Source organism: Cavia porcellus, unplaced genomic scaffold (assembly GCF_034190915.1).
Source record: "Cavia porcellus strain 051 isolate PalLab524CR breed Dunkin Hartley unplaced genomic scaffold, mCavPor4.1 scaffold_24, whole genome shotgun sequence".
NCBI lineage: Eukaryota > Metazoa > Chordata > Mammalia > Rodentia > Caviidae > Cavia > Cavia porcellus.
In genome coordinates, this window is record NW_026947507.1 from 41,123,515 (window position 1) to 41,151,392 (window position 27,878).

General features: G+C 44.4%; 1 protein-coding gene across 1 annotated transcript; it reads left to right on the forward strand.

Annotated features, from left to right (window-relative positions):
• The first annotated feature begins 14,178 nt into the window (after positions 1-14,178).
• Positions 14,179-16,924, forward strand: LOC101788551 (beta-defensin 106A-like). The gene is made up of 2 exons (XM_005008193.1): positions 14,179-14,227; positions 16,770-16,924. The coding sequence occupies exons 1-2, from the start codon at positions 14,179-14,181 to the stop codon at positions 16,922-16,924; spliced, it is 204 nt and encodes a 67-aa protein (XP_005008250.1).
• The last annotated feature ends 10,954 nt before the right edge of the window (positions 16,925-27,878 follow it).

Consider the following 27,878-nt stretch of genomic DNA (forward strand, 5'->3'; position numbering starts at 1 on the left):
TCATCAATACAGAAACAAAAATGTAAAATAAAAGCCAGGAAATCATTTAAAATAATAACCAAATAATCAAAATTTAGATGTAAATGTATGAAAGATATATAAGATCTCTATGTGGAAAAATTCAAAACTTTTATGAAACAAATCAAAGAATTTTATAAATGGAAAATTAAAACATAAACTTAGTACTTTAACATTTTAAAGAATTTATTTGAGCAGGCAGAAATTCATGAATTTGTTACTCTAGACCATAGGCATTTGAGGTTCTACTAATGAGGTATGTGGGGGAAAATTCCTAGGATGAACATGGCTATAAAGCCAAGAAAGTATCTGATTAGTTGAAGTGAGGAATTACTTTCCTGTGATCAGCCCCAGGATCAGTCTAGTTACCCGTGAGTCAGCAGCCATCTCTGGTCACTGCTTTGTTTTAGCATTATGCTGATGTGGATTTTACTTTGCTCACGTGGGAACCCAGGACACTGAATTTTAATCAGTCTAATGCCTTTTTTACTTCATTATTTGAGCAAAACTTGGATGGAAATGGTCCTCTGGAGTCCCTAGGGCTCATTTTCTTTTGTTTCAGCAAGAAACTGAAAAGATTCAGCAGTAGGTTCACTGGAAAACATGATCAATAAATTAACCTTAACTGTGCTTCATATTTGTGAACTGCTAGAGACAGTGAGATCACCTGCTGCTATAAACACTGGAAAGAGGACAGTGATTGGTTGTCAGAACAGACAGTAGTGAAGGGCCTCAAGAATTACAATATCAGTGAAGACCCTGGGGATTCTTCCTTAGCCAAGGTCCTTACAAACAAAACTAACCAAAACCAAGAGGAAACAAAGTAAAACCAAAGCTTAATGGTGCAACAAACTATGAAGACTGTTGGACAGGTAAATGTTCACCTTTGAGCTCGGAGCACCTTCAGTGGTAGATGAAGATGTAGATGCAGTCTGATCATTTCCCTGCTGAGGGTCTCCGGTCATGACATCTGGGATCTTGATGAACTTTGAGGAGTCCCACACACTATCAGTACAGAAACAGACTCCAGGGTTCCATCAGAATCCATCAGAGCCAGAGTGCAGGACTGCAGGAGCAGGTCATTTCCTAGGCAAGTAACAAAACCTGATGGATGCACCGTGATTTTCTATTGAAACATATTTTTTTTCTGCAACAGCTACCCCATATTTCAACCAAATACAATCACAGTAGGTCTAATCTGTTTGACAAAACTGTTTTAAGCTTGTTAAACTTGCCCTGATTGTTTACATAAGGACAATAAAATTAATGATTATCATTTAGACCAGTGATAGGGAAATTTACAGAGACTGAGTGTCCAAACTACAACCCAAAACCCACACTGATACAAAATGAGGTAAAGTGCCCACATTGTCCTTATTGCGTGCTATCCAATTTAGCTGGGTTGATGCTGGGGTAACCTGGCTGGCAGGCTGACTGGGAGAGCTCTGTGCACCCACACATGCCACAGGTTTGCCACAAATTTTTAAATGACTGTTTTAATGAAAAGTTTAGTATGGAACTTCAAATAGGGAATATGAAAGAAAGCCTTTCATGCTAGGAAGCCAAACCCAGGACTTGCCCTCAGACTTGCCTGCATTAATTACAGAGGCAATGCACACTGCCATCCTGCATGGAGATACCCTGACCACCAGCCCCAGGCCTACAGAGTCAACCAAACAGTATAAGCATTGAGCTATTCCCTTCCCCTCGGTTGCTATCACCTCACCCTGAGTCCTCCAAATCAGTGGGGAGAGAAATGGGGTGCTTACTGCTTTTTCAGCCCATGCATCAGCTGGCTCATGGGAAGGCATAGTTTCTCTTCCGACTGAGGCTCTTTCCAATCACCATGGTGGTGCTTACTTCACACAAGGCATAGTTTCACTTCTGGATGGGGATCAAGCCATTTTGAGACTACGATCTAGCATAATGTTTTAAGCAGGATTGGAAATGAGCCCTTCAATAAATCACACTTCAGTTTTATAAAGTTTCATGTTTATTGGATTTCCATATGCATTCTTACAGCAAGCACTGCAGTTACGGTGGAAGATTTCATCAAATGCAGTGGAAGCCTCCTAGATACTAACAATACTTGTTTTCATGCATTTTTAGTAGAAATGCACACTTGAGTATGAAAGATGGTTTTCAAGCCATCTGTGAATGGACACAATTTACAACTTTGGAGGGACAATCAGTTAGCAAACTATATCAAAAACAAAAGCATTTCAAGCATGTATAAGACTAAATCAGTCAACTTTCCTGTTGGTGCAACAAATACAATACACCAACAACATAAAAGAGAAACTTAATTTGTTTCCTCTTTCAGGCAATTCAGTTCAAGGTCAGCTGAATAAGGGTCAGAGATGTAACTCAGTGCACAAGTGCTTGCCTGGCAAGCACAAGGTTCGGAGTTCAATTCCCAGCACTAAGAAACAAAAAAGATTAGCTGGTTTTAAGGAAGAAATTTCACACTGCATGTGCAAGGTGAATCAAACCTTTCACTTCCTGCAGTAGGGAAATAAAAGAAAGGAATCACATGAGTGAGGCATAACCCTGTACACACGCAGTATACAAGGCCGTTCCTCTATCACCTACTCAGCTACCATGAGAAGTGTGATTTCCTGAGTCTCTCAGCAGATATCTGGCCAACCAATTTCACCTTTCTACTTAGCTGTCACATTTCAACTCTTGTCAACTGACATCCAACCTCACCTGCCTAAATTCTAAACCACACTTAAACTACAAAAAATCATTCATCATCCATTCTAAAATGGTGCAGAACCATTCCTCCTTCACAGTATCAAATGTTCATTTAGTGAACTAAACAAGTCCAATGTCTTCTCTGAGACTCGAGGCAAATCTTCTTTCTAAACAACTGAAAATTCTAAAAGTAAGTTGTGTACATGGACCAACTTCTCACCATGATGGTAATTATTTTGGAGTTCATATACACACTAATACAAATTATAATAGTAAGTTTATATTTTTTTAATATCACCTGGTGATCATTAACATTTCCAGAAAACATGATACACTATTGACCAGTGGGAGATGCTCATCCTGCTTTAAATCATTATTATATCTCTGTATCTAGCATCTGGGTCATATCATACTAAGTGAGTACAATAGTCTTTGTTGTCCTCTTCACTTTGGCTTTGCCAGATGCAGCCCTCATTGGCTGAGGGATGATTCTCATCACTGCTTCCACAGTGCTTAAGGGTCATTCCACTCTCCATGCATCTTTGACTTCCTGGGATTTCCACACCACCTTCAAATGCATTCTAAACCAGTTCTAATCAGCACATTGCCTTGTCTCAGAAAGATTTTGAAAATCATTGAACAACTTTGGGTTTGGGAGGATGGTAAAACCAGAATCATATAGAAAATTCCTAGCTCTGTTTTCAGTTCAAGTAGGAGCCAGATGCTTTGGACCTCTGAGGAGGACCTGCCTTGATGAGCACACATAGTGGAAGAAATGCTATTGGACAGATTTTGGCTTAGCTATCATGCTTCATCCCATTTTTTGGTTCTGATTCTGGTTCTTGTTCTTATGGAGAACCAATTCTGTACATGTTGCATCTGGACGAGGTTCCCATGGACATTATTTCTAAATGAATTACTTACAATTTTTCATACTTGAGTATGGGAAAAGTGGACTTTGGGTAGTTGAGAGACACTGGAAGTACCTCTGTGCAGTCCCAATTCAAGATACTTTGACGATTTTTAATGATTCTAATCCCTTCAATGCAGCATAAATAGTGGTTGAAGCATTTCATTAGGCTGAAGCATTTCATTCAAAACTCTATCTTTTTAAAAATATATTTCTCTAATGATTACTATCTATAGCATATAGCACATGCCTATAGATTATATCTATAGCATATTGCATATATCTTAGATTAAACACCACCATGGAGGCCCATATCACAATAATTCATGAGTCAGTTCACTGTAATTAAATGCATCCTCCATAAAATAGCAAAACATTTGCAAAATGTAAGTGAAATTTTCTTAGAATACATAGTGGATTTTCCTAAACCTAATTTCTAATGGAAAAAAGATTTCAATCTGAAACCTTATGAGATTTGTCTTACTCTTCAAATACCTGCAAACATTTTGCTTTTCTTAGCTTGCACCAGAAAAGCCCACGAGGCTCTGATTACGGCACTGCAGATTTTCTCTATACAACTTTTCCAAATTTTCCAATCTTTTAACAATCCTGTCACAGAGGCTTCTGAATCACATAGTCTTGTACAGTATGAGAAGTGACCTCACTTTTCTGATGACAATTTACTGTACTGGGATGCTTTCTTGTCACTGTGATAAAACAATCAGCATTCACATTTTAAAAGAGGAGTGGTGAACCTTGGTTAATGGTTTCATATAGTTTAGAACAGGGATCTCTGCTTTAAGGCTTTATACGTCATGGTGAAATGTCACACAGTCCTAAAGCTACCACTTCATGCTAGCTTGCAAGGGAACTCGGAACACAACTAGAAAAGAGTGGACAAGAGACCAATGAAACTATGTAAGGTCACAGACCTGTCACTCTCCAAGGCATATGTACAAGTGCCCTCTACTAATCTAGTTGACCCCAAGCTCATTATATTAATAATCCTGTTTAACCGCCACAGAGTCGTTCACTGGAAGAGAACTTGCCAATCATATTGAGGTTCTGAGTTCAATTCCCAGAATTTACAAAAATGAAATTGATAATGCTTAGAAGATGCATTGCAGAGTATAATTAAGAAAAAAACATTGATACTGTACTAATATAGTTTATATGTCCTCATTTCTGAGGGAAAATACACCCTAGGTTTTATTAAATTTTGAAAGGGCAAGCACAGATGTCTGCAAACTTAGGTTAACTTCTTGTGTTGCTAGCCAGTAAGAGATTTTATGCTTAAAATTATCTTTGTGATGTATATCAAAGTTAAAATGATTTATTAAATTTGAAAGTAAAATTCAACTTAAAACATTTTTGAAGTTAAAAATAGCAAAATGTATTATATTTTTATCATATCAGAAGTTGTGAGGTTCTAATGAGGATTTTGGTGAAAAATATTGTCATATTCCGTAACAATCATGTCCTGAAATTATCAAAATGAAAGTAATATTAAGTATAATATAATGTAGAATATTATTAACTCGAAAACCGTCTTCCACATGAAAGGACACCTAGCCAGAAATATGAAAGTGAGAAGATGCATCTGGGTTGGGAGCCTCCCCTTCTGTGCAAAGCACACACTTTTCAATGGTCTAAATGTATGTAAGATGCAATCTTTATATTCAGATAGGATATGATTTCAAATATTGTACAAAGAGTATATACACATATTTGGAAAAAATGGGCATCTCGGATATTTTGAAATCTTTGTAAAATAATTTTAGAAATATGTTAATCCAATGTACATCGAATCAGATTTAACAAAGGACAAAACACATGCAAATGAAAAGCATTTGAAGGTAAAATAGAAAAAATGTAAAAATATATACAAATCATAATAAAACATACTTTACTGGCCACAAATATTTAAAGAAGTATAACTTATAATCAAATAAATGCAAGTTCTTGAGACAGATTTTATATACTTTCATGCAAAGAAATCTGTTAAATGTGTCTGCTCCATGTGAGAAGTTAAACAGTTGTCCACAGTAACATGCTTATATTGTTTAAGACTTCATGTCTATTATAAAAGCTTATCATACAGAGCGAGAAATAACAGCAAGTATTTTGCAAGTAGGCTAATGAATAGAAAACGCTAAAAATACTTCAAACTTCTTTCCAATCTATGCAAATAAACAAGCACATTACGAGGTGTGCGGATTTTTGAAGACTATACATAGCAAATACCTGCATATACACAAGAATATCAGTGATGTGATTACATTAAAGTAAGTGAACTCTGGTCATTGTATGGCAATACATGAGACTCCAAAATGCCTTCTCTCTTGGTATCAAGTATTAACCAACCAAAACAAGTTCAAGTTAATTTCTTACCAATTTCCAGTCTATTAATCTGACAAAGCCTGGGAAAATGATAAAAGGAGACAGAAATGACAGGATCTTATTAAAGCATCATTTAATTTCACCTGTGATCCTCCGTGTCCTAAGAGACCCCTAAGACCTTGTTGTGAGCTCTGTTCCTGAACACAGAGCAACAGCTTACGTTTAGGACCACAGGATCACAATTTTCTCTCATAGCAATAAAATAGTAGCACATTGAGTTCAGTTGCACATCGAAAAGTTAGTTCTCCATAATAATTTTTTTTGTCTCAGAGGTCAAAATGATTCACATACAAACAAAGATCATAAAAATGAACAAGAAATCCATAGAGGACATGAGAAATGCAAGTTTTTCTGGGTGACCTGGAAACTATCGCTGTGATTTCCAGTTGAGTACTGACTTTCCTGGGTACCAGAGTTGTCCTGGAGCATTTGCGTCCCAATGCTGCAGGACTCTACTTCCTAGCCTTCTGCCTTCTTACACACCCAGCATTCAGCAGAGTCTTCCTTTCACAAGGCTTGCAGGAACTGAGCCTGGAAGCACCCTGAGTTCTCAAGGAATCAACCAAAGTTCACCTGAGGAATCAGCTGCTGTCCACGTAGCTGAGGTAACAAAGAGCTGAATTTCAATGTGAACTCCAATTAGTTCAAGACTTTCTCCTGTAGGAAGGACTGGGCATCACAGGAAAGGAGGGACATTCCATGGAAAACACCAGAGCATGGCCCAAGTGCATAAGAAGGGAGAGAGGAGAGAAGTGGCGACCAGGGGGACACCAGGAGAGGCACTTCTGACCCAGCATACCCACAGATCCTGGAAAAGTGTCACCAGGACACAGCCACTGGCCTGCTCTGAAGGAGCATGAGATGTGAGAATGAATCCTTCTATAAAAGAAATTACATTGGGCCCTAATTTTACGGAAAATATTGTCCGGTCTCACACGTTAAAAATGCAAAGTCTGGTTTGGTTGTGTGACAAGTTTGACATATATTTGTGAATCTACAGACTGCATTGAACACAGAAACAGCTTTACAGTAAATTCTGTGCTCAACATTTTAAGTTATACTCTAATCATTTCTTTCACAGGCAAGAAGAGAAATGCAAAATTTATAGGATAGGCTTTAAGTATATAGAAGTTATTTTAAAAATCCATCATAAGACCTAGAATCAACAAATATTAATATAGTACTGTATGAAAATGAAATGAGCAAATAGGTTTATTGTGTAGAATTATAATTGGTTAGCATAGATGTGTGTGACACTTTTTGTGTTTCTCAGTTAAATCTAGGAACATAAACAGATTCAGGTAGATACATGGTACATGACAGTTGGGTGCACACTGGATCATAGCCTAAGCTCTGAGGAAAGGACCACCTGGCTGGGCTTCATTTTTTTCCAAATACATGTAACAAAACATACTTCATTATTAACCATAAATGCATCTCGAGTAATCCAAGAAGATATGAAAACATAATTCATAATTCATAATGTCCCGTATGACTAGTAGTTTTGATTAAGCAGTCATTTCCTCTTTGCTCATGTGCTGATGATTTTCAAAGTCCCCAAAAACTAACAACGAATAACGTAAATAGGGGAAAGAAAGCAGAGTGGACGCGAAGCTCTCTCATCCCTGACATCGTCCAGCCACATAGCTTCTCTTGACCATCCTTGAATGTCCTCCAGTCCTGTTCTGAATGCCCAGGAGGGAAACCATGCTGGCATCTCAGTGACTCTCCCAGCAACAGAAAAATTTCATCATGCAGTTGCTTTCCACTTTTTCCTTCTCCAGGCAAATCCGGCCGCACTTGCCCTGGGCTGGCTTGCATGTATCACAGACTTTGCCCTTACCTGCAGGGGAAACAGCCACTGAGGCAGCCTCTATGGCGCTCTATAGAAACGGGGAGCAGACAGAGGCCGCAGAAGAAGAGATTTGTATGCCTGCTCTGAAAGAGTGTTTTCAAGGACATCCCAGCTTTGCAAGGAGACCCCACTGTGCAGTGCACAATGGTGGGGGAAATATCAGAAAGGGGTCCCCACAGTGCCTGCTCCCCAACCGTGCAGTTTCACACTGCGTAAAAGCAAACCACAAGCAGGTGAAATACTATATGTGTCCTAGAACTGCAAAGATGGCTGCCCCAACTACTTAGTTTCCTAAATGTAAATAAGAGGGGTATTTGTGTTGCTGGATAGATTCTTGAATAGGGTGAAGAATCTTATGCTTCATTCCTATCTTGGGCTAGCATGGTCATGCATATTCAATAAACTACTTATCTCAGCATGTTCCTGTGCTCTGTGGACATTGTAGATACAATGCCTACTTTTTAAGTTTGTTTAGTGGTCAAATGAAGTACTGGATATGAGAATAGTTGGGTTATAATGCTACCCATCTCACAGGGATGTCCTGAAGACCACATAGTCCAGTGCATGGGCAGCTGTTAGGTAGGAGCTGATACAGTCAGCAGTGTGGTAAGAGCATCTTAGTATTTCTCACCATGAAAAGCATCTGGACCTATTCAATTTTGTCCACAGTTAAACAGGAATACTCGTTTCAATCCTGTTTACAGTGTGCTAAGCTCAAATGCTATAAAAACTAACTCTTCAGCCTCAGTCTCACATGGTAAAAATGCACAGGCCTATATGATCTGACCCTACAAGAAGTTCTCTGCGGTGTTCTTCCTGAAGCACTCTTTTGTAGTGACCAAGAGTTTGCACACAGCCATCCTCACTCTAGGAGCTGTCCTCCTTCCACCAGAAGATGGAGTCAGAGAGGAATGCAAGCAATTCCTCTTTCCCTGCTGCATCCCACCTTGGGCCAAATAAAGGATAACAAACAAGGACAGAGTCCCAAAGAGAAAACAAAAACTGACCCAGGAGATGCTTAACTTACCTGCTGCAACAAATGGGGCACAATCATGTCCAGCCTGGCACCCTAAATGTAAAAATAAAACAAAACAAAATTACTCCTTAGAAATGAATGTCAGCAGAGGAAATCACATTGTAAAATGATTCTCACATGTGACATGGGGCATCAGAACTACTGGTGACAGAGGAGCAGTTTTACTGTGTTTCTGCAGGACAACATTATAGTAACCCTCAAGACCAAGTCACAGCAGAAAAATAGAGGCAGGAGGAGAAGGAGAACCAGTGGAAACCCACACATTTGCCTCTGCAAACATATCATGACAGATCCAAGTAATTACTCAGAAATGCTGTATCTAAATACATCATTCAGGTGTCACATGGGAAAAATCATCAAGCTTTGTGCTTCACCGCATCAAAATCCATCTAATGTTGCTTACCTGATGGCAGTTGAGCCAAAATGAAAAACAAAGTGAAGACAAAGTAAAACATCACCCTGCGTGAGGCCATCTCTGAGGGGTGATTTTTTCAGAACAGCTTTACAGGATTTCTTTCTCAGAACAGGAACCCTTTTTATATTTGAAAGTAATGGGACATGCACTTGGTTAGTGAAGTGAATCAATACAGAAGGCGCAGTTCTATGGTCCATTTCCCAAGACCAAAAGCTGCTACCACATGAATAATCTTGGCACTGAATCGTCTTCCATTTTAGGAGTCGGAGTGTCTGCAGGGACAAGACGACAGCGATCAAGAAGGTGGAGGCCAGGAGGCAAGAAGAGTTCAGCTAGAGTAATTCAGGAATGAGTGCTCAGTTACTGCTCCATCATTCTGAGGAATTATTATTGGGAAAAACCTGAAGCAACGCATATACTATGCCAGCACTCCAGGTGGTAGTCAGGATCCAGATGGACTTGGTGCCAGTGTTTGCATCCTGATGAGGCTCTGGGAGAGACTGGCTTCTGTGTGCTTACTTTCCTCGCTTTTGGGTTTATGGTCTGTAAATATGACAGGAGGAAGAGAGGGGAGTGCTCATTGTCCTCAGCTAACCCTGAATCTCTGCTTATGGAACACGACACCATACACTTGAGTCATACATACATCTTTTTAAGTCTGCAAAACCGGAGTATGGAAAGTAACATTTGTATCATTGTCCATTTTCCCAGTAAGTAACACTAATCGCCATTCAGGTACCTATGCTTATGGAATGATTCATGCTTTATGTAGAGTTGAGAAAACAGAAAAGAGAGAAAATGTAGACAGTAAAGTCAGAGAGAATTACCAAGCATGGGATCTAGACCAGGACACCTGACTTTTCCAAACTCAGGGTCTTCATCATCAGTGAGTCTTCCATGCGAATGCTTCACAGGCACTTAGAGCATGGAGGTTTACAAGGTATATAAGTTGCTTATCAGAGTCCCTGGTTTTGTCACTGCTGCCTTCACAGTCATGTTTTTTTCTGCATGCATTTGAGACAACTTTTCTGTAAACTCTTTTTGCAAGTCCAGTAACTCATAATTAAACTTTCCTGTCCTGGAAAAGGCAGTGTCATTATTTCTGTGCTGTGCTTGTTGTGATTCACAAGCATTTCAGCTTCAGAAACTAAGCTAGTAAATGTGCACATGGAAGTCAGAGCACTTTCAGTCTTCAGACTGTGTGTGTGTGTGAATGCAGGTGTGTGTGTGTGTGTGTTTGTGTGTGTGTGTGTGTGTGTGTGTGTGTTACTCAGACTTGACCCCACAGATTTTACACTAAGCCACAGCCAAGTTGTTTTCAAATTTCTGATTCCAAGGCAGTGCTCTGGTAAAGGGCTCAGGCTGCCCTGGAATCCTCAATGCCTGCTTTCCTCTCCCAGGGTGCTGGGAGCACAGGTGCATGGCCCCAGGCCATACACATCTCTAATGACTGGGCTTGGGAATGGCTTTGTGGGCAGATGAGAAAAGCACAAAGTCCCACCCACTCATTGGGGGCTTAATGCTCTCAAGTCACTGTGTGACAATTCTCAGTAATTTTGCCTTTGAGGTTTCAATTTCTGAAGGAACAGTGCAGCAGGCAGTGGGAGTTTCAGTCTCAGCTCACAGGTATTGGGCCTTCCTTTGGCTCCTCAGCTGACTAGTAGAGTTCCTAGCCACTTGTGCTGTGCTCTCAGTGCACTTGGCCTCACCTGGCCTCCTCTTTCTGCACCTGTCCATGAGCTGCCTGGGCCACAGGGGTTTGAATGATTATGCCTGAGGTTGCAGTTAAGATCCTGAGCCCTGGGTGTTTGGATAAAAGGCTGTGGTCATGAGCCTCTTCCTAGGCCAACATACTGTGGCACAGACTGGCAGCCTGGCAGCAGCAAGCTTCTCAACAGCTTCAAAGTTAGCCTGGCTGCATCCCCGCTCAGAGGCCACAGTGGCCTTAAGAGTTGCTCAGTCACTGTTCAAAGACACCTGGCTTGACTCCAGCTGGGGCAGAGTGTGCAGGCTCAGCACCCGACTGGAGGACAAAACAGTATTCCTTGGGACATACATAGAGCAAGGACATTCTGGTTATCCCAGGGGGACACTTGTCTCTCAAGGGGCCTTGTATCCTAGATGGTATAACAGTCAACAGTAAAGTTACTACTGCACACCACAAAGTCCAAGTACATGTCTTGGCAATCCTGCATTTTTGTTTTGCATGAAGCCCACTAAATTACATAGCTGCTCTTGATTTGGAGTTAACTTCCAGTCTTAGGAAAAGAAGATGGTGTTTGATCTCCTTAAGGACATTCCCAAGAAGCCTGAACCCCATGTGATGTAGGTATGGACCCAAGGTGGCCTCTGAGGTGTGTAATTCATTACTTCACAGTTCCCTCTCCAAATCCAAAGTCTTACATCTCCACGTAGTCTATATACAGGTGAAGCAGGCCAGTGTTCATGTACTGAGCACCTCTCTGCATTGCATTCCCCACAGAACCACACCCAGAGTTCCCTAGCCAAGTATTTGACAAACTGTGCAGCTACAAGACCCCAAAACATTCAACTTCTCTGAAGCCTCTGACCCAGAGTCCCAATCTTGCTGTTCAGCAGTAACATTTCGACACAGGAGCCCTTGTTTTCTTCATGGTGGACTCAAGACACTGTCTCCAGGTAGTGTAGTCTTCCAGGAAGGGCAGCCCCTTTCCTGAAATCCTGGTCATTTTTCCATAAAGTCTAATGTGTTGCTGTGTCTTTACCCTGCGCCTTCTTCATTCGCTCCTTCTGGAAAGCAGCATCACACTTATGTGTACAGGATCCACTCAGAAACACGGGTCTTCTGCCTCCATACTGTGAGCTGGAGTGTCCTCTGGGAGCAGTTCAGGAAGCCACAGCTTGCTCAGGGGAGCTTTTTGTGTATTTGTGATAACTCAGGCTTGGTGTTACAAAGATCAAATTTGAAAAAAGCGCCACGTGAAAGCAAGAACTTAGGTATTTCCACTGCCTCGAGAACACTCATTTTTTTCCATGGGTCTCATTTAAAAATCTCCTATGTTTACAACCTTAATTTGCTGGCAAATCAGATGCATTCTGCCAGAAAAAAAAATAGATGCGCTAAATGAACCAATGGGGCAGTATCTAACCCAAAATGTTAGGAAATTTATCATTTCTGATGCAATGAAATCTTTTTAGATAAGGTTTGTGAAGTCGTTTTTGGAGTACATACTTTCCACGTGTCATTCTCACCTTGGCTATTCATATGTAATCAATGTGCACAGAAGACCCACAGAGGCAAGGAATACGTGGAGGCACTCGCTAATGCTTTCTTTTCATAACAGTTATTTTGTAATGATTTTGGATATACAGAAAAGTTAGAAAGATTGTTCCCCGTTCTCTCATACCTTTCCCCAAGGTTTTCACTGTGTTAACATCTTTGGTAATCATTTCCATCCTTCAGCATCATGAAGCCCACAGGAGGTCATTGCCACTAATTAAATATGGAATTCTAGTGCACTCACCTCTTCACAGGATTGTATGGCGGGAGGGGGTGTTGGGATTCAGGGGAAGGAAACCACTGACACGAAGTACCCTCATCATATCCAGCACTTTGGTGTATGCAGCAGCTCAACAAGAAATTCACTGGAAATGTGGACCTAAGGGGGTCTAAAAGACTTCTCCACATTTTATCTTGCTTGCTCTTCCTGTATTCTGTTCTTAGAAGGCCAGTCCTTTTCATTTACACTGCTTGGAATTCCTCCAGTAAGTGATTTTTTCCTTTCCATTTACCTTCTTGTTCAATCCTTGGTATGATCTGGGACATAAAGAAGTGAAATAATGATCTCATTTGGGTTGCATAGGAAAACCAAGATTTTGGTACAATGAGAACCTTTTCCATCTTTCAGGGTTTAATATTTTATCAGATGCTTTTGAGGTCTCTCAACTTGTAAGAGCAGAGTGATGAGGAAGTCTGCTTCACTCTCCTATTTCATATTGTCTTAAAGAAATAAGTATCATCCTCCATCTTGCAAAGGGGAAGATTGCAAGTGGGTAGTTCAGGCCTTTCTCCAGCCCCACATGATTTATTTAACCCAAGTAATAAAGGGACTTCACAGAGTGGGTGGAAGTCAGTAACCCAGCGCTGCTTTTCTGCATGAAGAATGATGTCTTGCCTTAAAGATGGTGTTTTTTGCCCGGGATTTTCAAAGATATATGAGTTTTGACACATATTTTAACAAAAAACTACACACACACACACACAATCTTAGTTCACATCCAATAAGTTTCAATCTCTCTGGAACTGAATGGGACTGCGCCTACCATTTAAGGCTGGCAGCATACAGCAAGAGCCCCATTTTCTTAACAGAATGAAGCAGATTCTTGGGTCAATCCCTTTGCCAAGTGCATACAGCTCTCAAGTTGAGTCTGTACTCCAGACTCCCTCTGATCCCGGCACCAGCTATTCAGTGAAGCAGTACCCTACCGTGTAACTACCGTCCTGCTCTACACAAGGAGACTGGGGCCACTGAGGAGCAGCCAGCAATGGGACAACAAGAATCTCCAGGGCCCAGACCCTTGTTCTTCTCTCACAGTCTTGTATACTCTGTCCTCCATGTGTAGCCTACTCTGCTCTCTCATTATCTCCATTTTCCCTTAAGGAACTTTCCAGATTTAGAAAAGAGAGGAGTTGCAAACTGACACCCACTGAAGTTTATGAGCTCTAGGTGGCCGAGTGTGGAAACATTTTCATTCCTGCCAAGCCTCACTGATCAAGATGCCGTTCCGTGTGCAGAAATGTATAAATGTGGGTGTCAGCTGCCCTTTCCTCATGGACAGTGTGCTGATTGCCCAGGACTCTTCAAGCCATGAAGACGTTCTTCTTTCTCTGTGCTGTTCTTTTGTTTCTGGCTCCAGGTAAAATGAGCCTCTGTGTAGGGAAGGAGGTCAGAAGTAGTAGCCCAGATTGGGAGTCTCCCCTGGTGAATTCTGGGACATGGTGACCCCCAAAGGCAAGAGTGCCATTGGTCAGGAGACCCTGCAGGGAACATTTGCTGGAGAAGGGCACTTTTCTGCAAAGCATCTTACTGAATGCTTTGCACTTGCCGTTATTATCTAGGAAAGACAGTGTCGGATTTGAATAAAGGAAGGGATACCGTGGGAGATATCATGTGCTGTCTGGTCTCATGCTCACAAAAGCAAAACAAGAAAATAGAGCATCAATTAGAAACAAAGGGAAAACTTTTACAATGTAGAAGTTGTGTGGATCTTTTCAAATATGATTACAAGCCAGATGTGGTGCTCCATGTCTGGAATCCCAGCAGTCCTGAACATCGAGGCAAGAGGATCACAGGTTCAGTTCCACTAGGGAAAATCCGTGGGACACTGCTTCACTATGAATAATGAAAATCCTTACAGTATCAAGAGGACAGACAAGCACAAACCCTGCAGTGGGAGCCAGAGTCCTCCCAACTTTGGAATAATCTGAGATTTATTCTTTGAGCAGGTGCTGGTGCTAGATAAGATGGCATAGATGGCGCTCAGCCATCTGATTACAACTTTCACATAAGTGTGAATTAGGTACTACATACATATTGACATGTGTAGGACACTGTCCTCTGTGTAGGATATCTCAATTGCAGGTATCTCGATCAGGCTGGTTTAAAGTGCTGACCCTGAGTGGCTATTTGTTCTTAACTGGAAATGGGCAGCTGTTAGGGTTGGTGGTAATGATAAGGCATTAAAGCTGGAACTGCAATTCTCTGCAGCCTCCCTGTGCCTGTCCTGCAGAGCCTGCTTCCTCCACTCAGTGTGCTGCTGTTGCAGAAGTCGAAGTGATTCTTTCTAGCAGCCTCTCCACTTCCTGTATCCTGCAGCAAATGTTTTTCTGTCAAGCTATCCCTTATAACTGGAGTCCCGAGCCATTTCCTGTCCCAGTCCATGAGCCACTCTCACCCAATAGCTATCCTGCAAAGAATAGTGAGGAGGCTCTTGACGTGTTTGTATGAATTCTTTTTATTGGCACACATTTGCAGCTCACAATAATGACATTTTTTGTGTAGAGTTGGTAATGTACCACCACATCTTAATTCCTCTTCTTGTCCTACTCCCCTCCCATTTTATGCAGCTCTTCATCCTCTTCCCATTTCAGAAAGCTCTATCTCCCTGCTTCCTCTTATCTCTTTTATTGGGCTCTTCATTTATAATTTGGGTTTCTTATATAAGAGAAACCATTAAATAGTTAACTCTGTGTGTCTGATTGACTTCACTTGATATTATTGTCTCAAGGTACATCCATTTTCCTACTTACTGTCTCATGTTTCTCTTTCTTTATGGCAGAGTGCTACTCAGTTCAGTGTAAGTATCACATGCCCTTTAAACCTTGATTTGTGAATAAACATACAGACCATTGCCAAGAATTAGCTATAATGAATGTGCAACTATCAGCATGGGTATGCATGTATCACTGTACTATGATGTCTTTAACTATTTGGGGATGATCACTATAAGGTGATAGTTGGGTCAAATGCAATGTCTAGTTATATTGGAGGAGTCTGTACTGATTTCCATAGTAGTTGTATTAGTTTACATTGTCATCAATAGTAGAGAAGCTTTTCTCTTTCCATGTAGTTTTGTAAGCATTTGTCATAGTTTGATTCCTTGAAGTTACTTTGATATTGTTTTCATTTGCAATCTTTAATGACAAGTGATAATGAGCATTTCTTCATGTATTTATTCCCCATTTGTTCTTTTTTTAAAAGATAATCCTTCTTTTTCATATATATATTGGGGATTGAACTCATGATCTGGCATTTACCAGACAAGCTCTTGAGCCACTGACCAAATCCCAGGCCCCATTTGTACTTCTGTGAAGCAGCTTTGCATTTCACTTGCCCGTTTTTTGATTGAGTCTCTTACTTTGGAGGTTCCAACCTTTTGAGTTTTTCTATGCCTTAGCTATTCGTCATTTTCCTGTGGAGTAGCTGGCAGAAAAGTTTCCCTGCTCTGTAGATTTTTTTTCTCATTCTTTGGCTGTTTTTCCTGGGATGCAGAAGCTCTTGCATTTGCTGCAGAACCATTTGTGGATTCTTAGTGCTACGCCCTGTGCCCGGGGTTCTGCTCAGAAAGCTCTGCCTGTGCTCATGACTTCAAAGGTTTTCACAGCCCTGCAGATTTGGATAATAGAGTACTAACGTTTGTTCCTGAAGTTCTGCACAGACTAGTTAAAAATGCTCAAAAAATAGTCAATTCTTCCTGGGCTTTCACACGATGTAACAACCGCAGCAGCAAAGAGAAATTAGAAATACCACAGAGGAAAACATTTCCCACATCTCACCTCTGATAGGGTTAGGCACTATGGTAGCTTGTAAAAAAGCTTCACTGCCATCTTTCAACTGTGCTAGCTGGTAAGCAAACATGTCTGCCAAAGAATAATGCAGTTGGCTCTTCCCTTCTGCAGCCAAGAACGAGTTTTTTGATGACAAATGCCAAAAGCTTAAAGGAAGATGCAAGAGATCCTGTGACAAGACTGAAGAACTTGTTGCTTTTTGCCAGAAGTTTCTAAAATGCTGCCAGACACTCCATCCCTGTGTGTTGTCTGGAGACCACAATTGAAGTGTTCACTGAAGTCTTCAGGTGCTGAGGAGAGGAACACAGGTGGCCCGGCTCTCCTCTGTGCTCTGCTGTAAGCAGATGCTTCAATAAAAACCAATGACGTGTTCAATCAGTTTGTCACTTGCTTTGTTTAGAACAGGAAACTGTCTAACTAAATCTGAAGAGCTGAACCTCCTGCTCTATTATTCTGTCACATTCTGATGAGACAGCTGTCCCAACAGTAATTAAATTTCTCTCTGAAGGAAGACTATGAGGTAGGATCAAAAAGAAAACTTCTAACTTTCTCACAGGCAGTTGATGTCAACCTATTCAGGGGTGTGTGTGTGTGTGTGTGTGTGTGTGTGTGTGTGTGTGTGTGTATGTGTTTGTGTGTGTAGAAAGTAGAGGGATGGATATATATACTATAAAAACAATGGGGAAAAGTATAAGAGAACTCTGCACAATCTTTCAAACTTTTCTGTAAATCCAAAAACATCACAAAGTAACTTCTAAAAAAAAAAAAGCATTAGCGAGTGCCTCCATGTATTTGTTGCCTCTGTTAAAGTTCTGTGCACATTGATTACACATTATGAATAGTATAGGTAAGAGTGACATGTCGAAAGTATGCACTCCAGCAAAATCTTTCCAAACCTTATCTAAAAAGATTTCATTGCATCAGAAATGATAATTTTCCTAACACTTTTGGTTATATACTGCCTCATTGGTCTCATTTTTCATATCTGTTTTTTACTGGCAGAATGCATCTGATTTCCCAACAAACTAAGGATGTAAGCATAAGACATTTTTAAATGAGACACATGAGGAAAATGAGTATTCTCCAGGCAGTGAAAATACCTAAGTTCCTGCTTTCACGTTTTCAGATTTGATCTTTGTAACACCAAGCCTGAGTTATCACAAATACACAAAAAGCTCCCCTGAGCAAGCTGTGGCTTTCTGAACTGTTCCCAGAGGATCCTCCAGCTCACAGTGTGGAGGCAGTAGGACCCGTGTTTCTGAGTGGATCCTGTACACATAAGTGTGGTGCTGCTTTCCAGAAGGAGAGAATGAAGAAAGCGCAGGGCAGAGACACAGCAACACATTAGACTTTATGGAAAAATGACCAGGATTTCAGGAAAGGGGCTGCCCTTCCTGGAAGACTACACTACCTGGAGACAGTGTCTTGAGTCCACCATGAAGAAGACAAGGGCTCCTGTGTCGAAATGTTACTGCTGAACAGCAAAATTGGGACTCTGGGTCAGAGGCTTCAGAGAAGTTGAGTGTTTTGGGGTCTTGTAGCTGCACAGTTTGTGTAATACTTGGCTAGGGAACTCTGGGTGTGGTTCTGTGGGGAATGCAATGCAGAGAGGTGCTAAGTACATAAACACTGGCCTGCTTCACCTGTATATAGACTACGTAGAGATGTAAGACTTTGGATTTGGAGAGGGAACTGTGAAGTAATGAATTACACATCTCAGAGGCCACCTTGGGTCCATACCTACATCACATGGGGTTCAGGCTTCTTGGGAATGTCCTTAAGGAGATCAAACACCATCTTCTTTTCCTAAGACTGGAAGTTAACTCCAAATCAAGAGCAGCTATGTAATTTAGTGGGCTTCATGCAAAACAAAAATGCAGGATTGCCAAGATATGTACTTGGACTTCGTGGTGTGCAGTAGTAACTTTACTGTTGACTGTTATACCATCTAGGATACAAGGCCCTTTGAGAGACAAGTGTCCCCCTGGGATAACCAGAATGTCCTTGCTCTATGTATGTCCCACGGAATACTGTTTTGTCCTCCAGTTGGGTGCTGAGCCTGCACGCTCTGCCCCAGCTGGAGTCAAGTCAGGTGTCTTTGAACAGTGACTGAGCAACTCTTAAGGACACTGTGGCCTCTGAGCGAGGATGCAGCCAGGCTAACTTTGAAGCTGTTGAGAAGCTTGCTGCTGCCAGGCTGCCAGTCTGTGCCACAGTATGTTGGCCTAGGAAGAGGTTCATGACCACAGCCTTTTATCCAAACACCCAGGGCTCAGGATCTTAACTGCAACCTCAGGCACAATCATTCAAACCCCTGTGGCCCAGGCAGCTCATGGACAGGTGCAGAAAGAGGAGGCCAGGTGAGGCCAAGTGCACTGAGAGCACAGCACAAGTGGCTAGGAACTCTGCTAGTCAGCTGAGGAGCCAAAGGAAGGCCAAATACCTGTGAGCTGAGACTGAAACTCCCACTGCCTGCTGCACTGTTCCTTCAGAAATTGAAACCTCAAAGGCAAAATTACTGAGAATTGTCACACAGTGACTTGAGAGCATTAAGCCCCCAATGAGTGGGTGGGACTTTGTGCTTTTCTCATCTGCCCACAAAGCCATTCCCAAGCCCAGTCATTAGAGATGTGTATGGCCTGGGGCCATGCACCTGTGCTCCCAGCACCCTGGGAGAGGAAAGCAGGCATTGAGGATTCCAGGGCAGCCTGAGCCCTTTACCAGAGCACTGCCTTGGAATCAGAAATTTGAAAACAACTTGGCTGTGGCTTAGTGTAAAATCTGTGGGGTCAAGTCTGAGTAACACACACACACACACACACACACACACACACACACACACAATCTGAAGACTGAAAGTGCTCTGACTTCCATGTGCACATTTACTAGCTTAGTTTCTGAAGCTGAAATGCTTGTGAATCACAACAAGCACACCACAGAAATAACGACACTGCCTTTTCCAGTACTGGAAAGTTTAATTATGAGTTACTGGACTTGCAAAAAGCGTTTACAGAAAGGTTATCTCAAATGCATGCAGAAAGAAACATGACTGTAATGGCAGCAGTGACACAACAGGGACTCTGCTAAGCAACTTATATACCTTGTAAACCTCCATGCTCTAAGTGCCTGTGAAGCATTCGCATGGGAGACTCACTGATGATGAAGACCCTGAGTTTGGAAAAGTCAGCTGTCCTGTTCTAGATCCCATGCTTGGCAATTCTCTCTGACTTTACTGTCTACATTTTCTCTCTTTTCTGTTTTCTCAACTCTACATAAAGCACGAATCATTCCATAAGCATAGGTACCAGAGTGGGGATTAGTGTCGGGAGCCGAGCCAGAGGACCTGCCTAAGCAGATGAGGCCTGTAGGAAAGAGCGAAGCCTTCAGTAGATTACCCCTCCCATCGAATGATGCCAAGATGGCGCCCGTTTCCTACTTCCGTATTCTTACCCTCAGCTTCTGCCTAGTTACAGCTGATGTCCCCCAATCAGACTTTGCCACGCCTTGTTACCCTATAGGACAGGACTATAGATATAAGGACAGAGCAGGAGGTAGAGAGGAAGAGAAGACACGCAGACCATAGAGAGTGGAGGACTACGCGGGGTTACTCAACAGAGAGAGCCCCACTGGAGAGTCCGATCAGGGAGGAACGTTCCGGGGACGACCTGTGTGGAGAGTCAATAAACGCGACCTCTGTCTCTGCATTCTGGTGTGTCGTGTGAGTCAGTTCCCCTGCCGGTCGGGGGTTCAGAGGCCGCGCGGCGCATTTTGGTGGCCCGTACGGGGAGCTGATCACCCCCGTACTGCAGAGACAGACCGCTTTTGGCTTACCACACGGCAGCGGTCGTCGGCCAGGTAAGTTGGGAGTACGCCTGGGCCCTGGGTGGCGCGCACCTACAGGGCAAGTTTCTTAACTCTCCTGGTGTACATACGCCAGGTATCGAGGTGAGCAGATCTTAGCCACCCGAGGGTATCTTTTGATAGAATATGGGCCAATTACCGAGCAAAGAGGCTGGGGATTTAGCCAAGGCCCTTAAGAGACTGTTAAAAACAAAAGATCTTGGGGTAAGTCGTGCCACTCTCGAGCTGTTTATTGCCGAGATTGACCGGATAGCCCCGTGGTTCCTACCCACGGGACGTTTGACTTTGCCTTCATGGGAGAGGTTGGGGGGGGATCTGGCCTCTGCCGAGCTCGGCGGGGACTTATCCCCTTCCGTTCGCCCCTTGTGGGAGATGATACATACCTGCTTAGAGAAGGAAAACGAGGGTTTCCCGCCCGCTGTCCATGGTGCAGGTATCGAAGAGGTGAGAGAAGCCTTCGAACGGGCGAAAGCTGAAAACTCTAGGGAAGGTTCCCTTCGGGAGGAAGACCCCAGGGGGGAGGAATCGGACTCGTCTGATTCCTATTATGAAGAAGCACAGTCCAGGAAAAGCATCTACGGGGGTCTCCGACGCGAGCTCCGCGCCATCTCAATGGGGGACGCGGAGGGAGAAAAAGAGAAGCCCTCTGCTGACCCCTGCTGGCGACAGGAGAAATTACCTTCGGCCCCACCTTGGGACCCATTTCCGGAGGCGGTGCGCCGTGAGGAACTGTGCCACCAGGGGGCGCAGAGTGAGGTTAGGAGACTGGCGGCTACTATCGGTCCCCGCCCATCGCCACCGTCCTATGCTGAGCCGCCTCGGGGTTCAAGATACTTCCATGGCTCGCTCTGGCGTTCTAAATGGTGGGCGGGACCAAGGATGCCGGAACCAGGGATAGACGTGGGCCCCTATGGAGTGTACCCCATACAAGTTGCCCCAGGCCAGGGTAGGAATGTGTGGGAGCCTTTTGACCTTAAGCAGATAAAAGAGTTGAAAAGCGCGGTCACGACTTTTGGCCCCGAAGCTCCATACACGGTGGCAATACTAGAAAATCTCTGCTCTATTCCCCTTACGCCTGGGGATTGGGCCCAATTGGCTAAGGCCTGCCTTCCAGCTGGCAGCTATCTGGATTGGAGGGCTTGGTATGCTGAGTACGCAGCAGAACAGGCAGAGAGGAATGCTGCCGGGGGTCATAGGGGATGGAGCAGAGACATGTTAACGGGGGAGGGGCAATATGCTGAAGATCAAACGCAGTACCCCAGTGCAGTCTACGAGCAGATCAATACTATTGGAATGCGAGCCTGGAAACAGGTAAGCGGCTCTGGGACCGCATCCGCATGCCTCTCTAAGGTAGTTCAAGGCACCGCAGAACCATTTGTAGATTTTGTGGCTAGAATGCAAGATGCAGCAGAAAAGATTTTCCCTAGTAAGGAGACAGCTCTACCACTGGTCAAGCAACTGATTTTCGAACAATGTACTAAAGAATGCAGGGCAGCAATCGCACCACATAAGAACAAGGACTTAAACACCTGGATAAGAATTTGCAGGGAGATAGGGGGCCCCCTTTCCAACGCAGGTGTGGCCGCCCTGCTCGCAGCGGCTACCAATAACAAAATAAAGGCCAGAGAGAGGCCCCAAGGAGGCGCCTGCTTCACTTGCGGACAGCTAGGGCATCTGAAGCGTGAGTGCCCCCAAAGGAATCGCTCCGGCGGATCCGTCCAAGGGGGAGGGGAGATTTGCAGGCGCTGCCGGAAAGGAGCTCACCGTGCTGAGGACTGTCGTTCCATCTTTGATAGTGACGGAAACCGCTTGAGTGGCAGACAGCTATCAGAGACAAAAAACGGCCAGAGGGGGCCCCTCCAAGGAGTGGGCCCCCGGACCCTGAGAATGTCCCCTCGAGACAGCCAAACCTCACAAGAGCCACGCTCGGCTCGGGAGGACTGGACCTCTGTGCCACCACCAGACTTATACTAACGCCTGAATTGGGTACCCAAATCGTAGAAACCCCATGTTGTGGACCGCTGCCTGAGGGGACAGTTGGACTGGTGTTGGGTAGAGCTTCAGCTGCCCTGCAAGGTCTCATTGTTGTCCCCGGAGTCATTGATTCTGACTACACAGGCCGCATAAAAATTCTGGTCCGATCCCCTAACGGAACTCTGGTCATTAACGAGGGAGATAAGATAGCGCAGCTTTTGTTGCTCCCCAGCCTTCACGGAAAATTCCCCTCTCAGCAGAGGATCAGGGGCGGTAGGGGACCAGGCGCGGGGTCGGGGATTTTCGAAGGGCTGCATTTGACACTTGACAAAAGACCCATGTTATCATTGAGAATAAATGGGAGAAAAATTACAGGGCTTTTGGACACTGGGGCCGATCGGTCTATCATCTCTAAGAAGGACTGGCCCTCTAGTTGGCCCACAAATACAGCAGACAACACACTTCAAGGGTTAGGGATGGTGACAGCTCCTCAGGTTAGCGCCATAACCCTGCCTTGGTGTGATGAGGAAGGCCACCAGGGTCATTTCCAGCCTTTTGTCCTACAACTGCCAGTGTCTCTGTGGGGGAGAGACATCCTTACCCAGATGGACGTCACCCTTACATCCAATTGTTCTCCTCAGGCCAAGGGCATGCTTAAGAATCAAGGGTATATCCCCGGCAAGGGCTTGGGCTCTGCCCTACAGGGCCAGACTTCCCCTGTACCTATGGAGAAGAAGGAAGGCAGACATGGCCTGGGTTTTTTCTAGGGGCCACTGAAGAAGTTCTCCTACCCACCCCGATTAAAATCACTTGGAAGTCCCCAAGTCCAGTTTGGGTACCTCAGTGGCCCCTGCCCAAGGAGAAGCTCTCAGCACTAACGGAAATAATAAAAACCCAGCTTCAAGCTGGACACTTAAAGCCGTCGACTTCCCCATGGAATACCCCCATTTTTGTCATCAGGAAGAAATCAGGCAGATGGAGGCTGCTCCATGATTTGAGAGCGATCAATGCGCAGATGCAACCCTTAGGGGCAGTTCAAAGGGGGCTTCCGGCACTCTCAGCGATCCCAAGACATTGGCCAGTCTATGTCATAGACCTTAAGGATTGTTTTTTCTCTATTCCCCTGCATCCGGAAGACACCCATCGATTTGCCTTCACCCTGCCCACGGTTAACCAGGAGAGCCCTGATCTCAGATACGAATGGGTGGTCCTACCTCAGGGTATGGCCAACAGTCCCTCTATGTGTCAAATCTATTTGGATTCCTTGCTGACCCCTATACGAAAAGCCTTCCCCAAGATTAGATGCGTTCATTATATGGATGACCTGCTTATCAGTGCAAAGGAAACAAAAATGTTAGAAGATATGTTAGGCCAACTGGTCAAGGCCCTGAGAAAGGCTAACTTGAACATTGCCCCTGACAAGATTCAAGGGGGAGAAGTGGTGACCTACTTGGGTGCCAAACTGTCCTCTACTCTGGTTTCTCCGCAGAAGGTAACCATCAGAACGGATAATCTCACCACTTTAAATGACATGCAGAAGTTATTAGGAGATATAAACTGGGTCAGACCTTACTTACATGTCTCCAATTCTGACTTAAAGCCTCTGTTTGATCTCTTGAAGGGGGACCCGGACATTGCCTCCCCCAGAGAGTTCACCCCAGAGGCCAGGGTTGCCTTAGAGAGGGTTGAAAAGGCCATAAGTAGAGCTACTTTACAGAGGATTGACCCAGGACAGCCTTTCGAAATCTGCTTGCTGCAGACCAGATGTCAGCCCACGGCGGTGATTTGGCAAAAGGGACCACTCCTGTGGGTGCACCCTAAGGTCTCACCTGCCAAGGTCATTGAACACTACCCGGAATCAGTTGCTTCTCTGGCATTGGAGGCGCACAGTAGAGCGATCCAACATCTTGGTTCCCCGCCTTATGCCATTCGGGTGCCCTATACTGCTTCTCAGATAAAGACCCTGACCGCCTGCCTGGATACTTGGACCATCTTGAGATGCGTGTTCCCCGGGGATATAGATAATCAATTTCCTAAGGACCCCATACTACAGTTTGTTACTCAACATCCGGTGATATTCCCAAAGATCACCGCCTCCGCACCTCTTGCTCATGCAACAACTATCTATACTGATGGGTCGAAAACCGGGATAGGGGCCTATGTAGTCTCAGGTAAGTCTCCGGTTACCATACAGTTTGAACCAGATCAACCACAGGTGGTAGAGTTGTTGATTGTACAAACAGTTCTCCAAAAATTTTCAGAGGCCCTCAATATTGTTTCTGATTCGAAATACGTTGTTAATGCCCTACAGGTCCTGGAAACTGCGGGCCCAATCAAGCCAACCTCTAAAGTAACAAACTTGTTCTTATCTATCCAGGCATTGCTCACGAGTAGACACCATAAAGTGTTTATCACTCATATAAGAGCACATACGCACCTACCGGGGCCCATGGTGCAGAGCAATGCGGCTGCGGATGCGGCTACTCGCCCGCTATGGATTCTCAATATACTGTCCCCACTGGAACAAGCCCGTCAATTTCATGGCAAATTTCATGTTAATGCCAGGACTCTTGCCAATACATTCCATATCCCCAGAGCAGATGCACGCGACATTGTGCGACTCTGTGGCTCATGTGACACCCATTCGCCTGTAGTGTCAGTCGGAGTTAACCCTAGGGGGTTGACCCCTGGCGACATTTGGCAGATGGATGTCACTCATGTGGCAGAGTTTGGTTCTCTAAAGTATGTTCATGTCTCCATAGACACCTGCTCTCATATAATCTTTGCGTCAGCGGAAACAGGGGAAAAGGTGTCTAATGTGATTAACCACTGCCTGGCAGCATGGGCAGCCTGGGGAAAACCCAGACATCTCAAAACAGACAATGGCCCAGCATACACTGGGAAATCTTTTGCAAAATTTTGTGAAACCATGCAAGTCCAGTTAAAACATGGAATCCCCTATAACCCACAAAGACAGGGCATCATTGAGAGAGCCCATAAAACCCTCAAAAACATCTTAACAAAACAAAAAGGGGGAATAGGCCACAGCCTGACCCCAAAAGCAAGACTATCCATGGCACTGTTTACATATAATTTTTTGAATCAAAACTGCAATGATCGCTCCCCGGCGATGGAGCATTGTAGCCCTTCTCCCGCCAACAAAGGATGGGTAAAATGGAAGGATGTCCTAACGGGACAGTGGATGGGCCCGGATCCAGTGGTCAGCTGGAACCGAGGCGCGGTTTGTGTGTCCCCACAGGAAAAGGAACCACTGTGGGTACCGGAGCGATTGATAAGAAAGACTCCAAGCCCCACAAAGGAAGAAAAAGGAGAAGGGGACCATAATGCTAAGGACCAACTTGACAACGCAGAAGGAGAACAATGACACCCTAGCCGAGGCACCGAACCACCTACTGCTGGGTGTGGTAATGTATACTCTGGTATCCCTCTTTGGGGTCTGCCTGGGACGGAGCGCCTTCTTGTTTGCTCATGCACCGCGCCCTGTCAACTGGCATAAAATATGCCTGGCGGTACTACTGCTGATTAACGGTGCTTATGCTGAAATAGTATGGGGGGCTACATCCCCCAGCCCTGTCCATTGTTTCAGTTACATCTCCAACCCTCCCGCGAACCTATGCCCACAACTGTACAGCTAGATTGCCATGCCTTCCTGATGCCCCGATTACTTCCCATGAGTTCAATATCACTGTGCCCCTCTCTAATGATATGGTGGTTTTCTCCACCTTTAAGCCCCCAAATGCTTCCTCGCTGCCCAACTGGATCATGTTTACTGAGGAAAGCATCAGTTGGGGACCGAGAAAGACAGGTGCCTCTGGATGGCATCCTTCTTCCCCGAGGAGATGAGTGATGGAGTCAATGACGGGTAAGGCGGGAGGGGCTCTCCCGACCAACCTAAGACAGACCCCACTCTATTAGGGTCCTCTCATGGAGCTAAGTTGTTGGCATTGAGATGCGAGACCAAGGGTACTGCAGTGCCACCCGCCCCAAAGCTGGGGGGAAGGCAGGAATGAATGTCTATATGCATCCAGGTTCGGTTCACAAAAGCCTGGCCCTGCGAAAAAATGAACCACTCACCTCAAGCATGGTCCTAGCGCGAGGATATGCATCGAAATGAGGTGATGCACAGCGGGGTATAGACCTCTACATTCTCTCATGCCGTGGCCTACAAAGTAGGCCCACTCCCAGGTATCTAACAACATCATACCTTGGAGGGACCCTTAGATCCACCGCCTTTAATAAAGAAAAAAGGGAGAGATGTCGGGAGCCGAGCCAGAGGACCTGCCTAAGCAGATGAGGCCTGTAGGAAAGAGCGAAGCCTTCAGTAGATTACCCCTCCCATCGAATGATGCCAAGATGGCGCCCGTTTCCTACTTCCGTATTCTTACCCTCAGCTTCTGCCTAGTTACAGCTGATGTCCCCCAATCAGACTTTGCCACGCCTTGTTACCCTATAGGACAGGACTATAGATATAAGGACAGAGCAGGAGGTAGAGAGGAAGAGAAGACACGCAGACCATAGAGAGTGGAGGACTACGCGGGGTTACTCAACAGAGAGAGCCCCACTGGAGAGTCCGATCAGGGAGGAACGTTCCGGGGACGACCTGTGTGGAGAGTCAATAAACGCGACCTCTGTCTCTGCATTCTGGTGTGTCGTGTGAGTCAGTTCCCCTGCCGGTCGGGGGTTCAGAGGCCGCGCGGCGCAGATTAGTGTGACTTACTGGGAAAATGGACAATGATACAAATGTTACTTTTCATACTCTGGTAGATTTAAAAAGATGTATGTACGACTTGAGGGTATGCTGTCGTGTTCCATAAGCAGAGATTCACGGTTAGCTGAGGACAATGAGCACTCCCCTCTCTTCCTCCTGTCATATTTACAGACCATAAACCCACAAGTGAGGAAAGTAAGCACACAGAAGCTAGTCTCCCCCAGAGCCTCATCAGGATGCAAACACTGGCACCAAGTCCATCTGGATCCTGACTACCACCTGGAGTGCTGGCAGAGTATATGCATTGCTTCAGGTTTTTCCCAATAATAATTCCTCAGAATGATGGAGCAGTAACTGAGCACTCATTCCTGAATTACTCTAGCTGAACTCTTCTTGCCTCCTGGCCTCCACCTTCTTGATCGCTGTCGTCTTGTTCCTGCAGACACTCCGACTCCTGAAATGGAAGATGTTTCAGTGCCAAGATTATTCATGTGGTAGCAGCCTTTGGTCTTGGGAAATGGACCATAGAACTGCGCCTTCTGTATTGTTTCAGTTCACTAACCAAGCGCATGTCTCATTACTTTCAAATATAAAAAGAGTTCCTGTCCTGAGAAAGAAATCCTGTACAGCTGTTCTGAAAAAATCACCCCTCAGAG

Coding starts and splice junctions, on each gene's coding strand:
- LOC101788551 (XM_005008193.1), top strand. CDS start 14,179: ATGAAGACGTTCTTCTTTCTCTGTGCTGTTCTTTTGTTTCTGGCTCCA. Junction 14,228..16,769: donor TCTTTTGTTTCTGGCTCCAG/GTAAAATGAGCC, acceptor TCCCTTCTGCAG/CCAAGAACGAGTTTTTTGAT.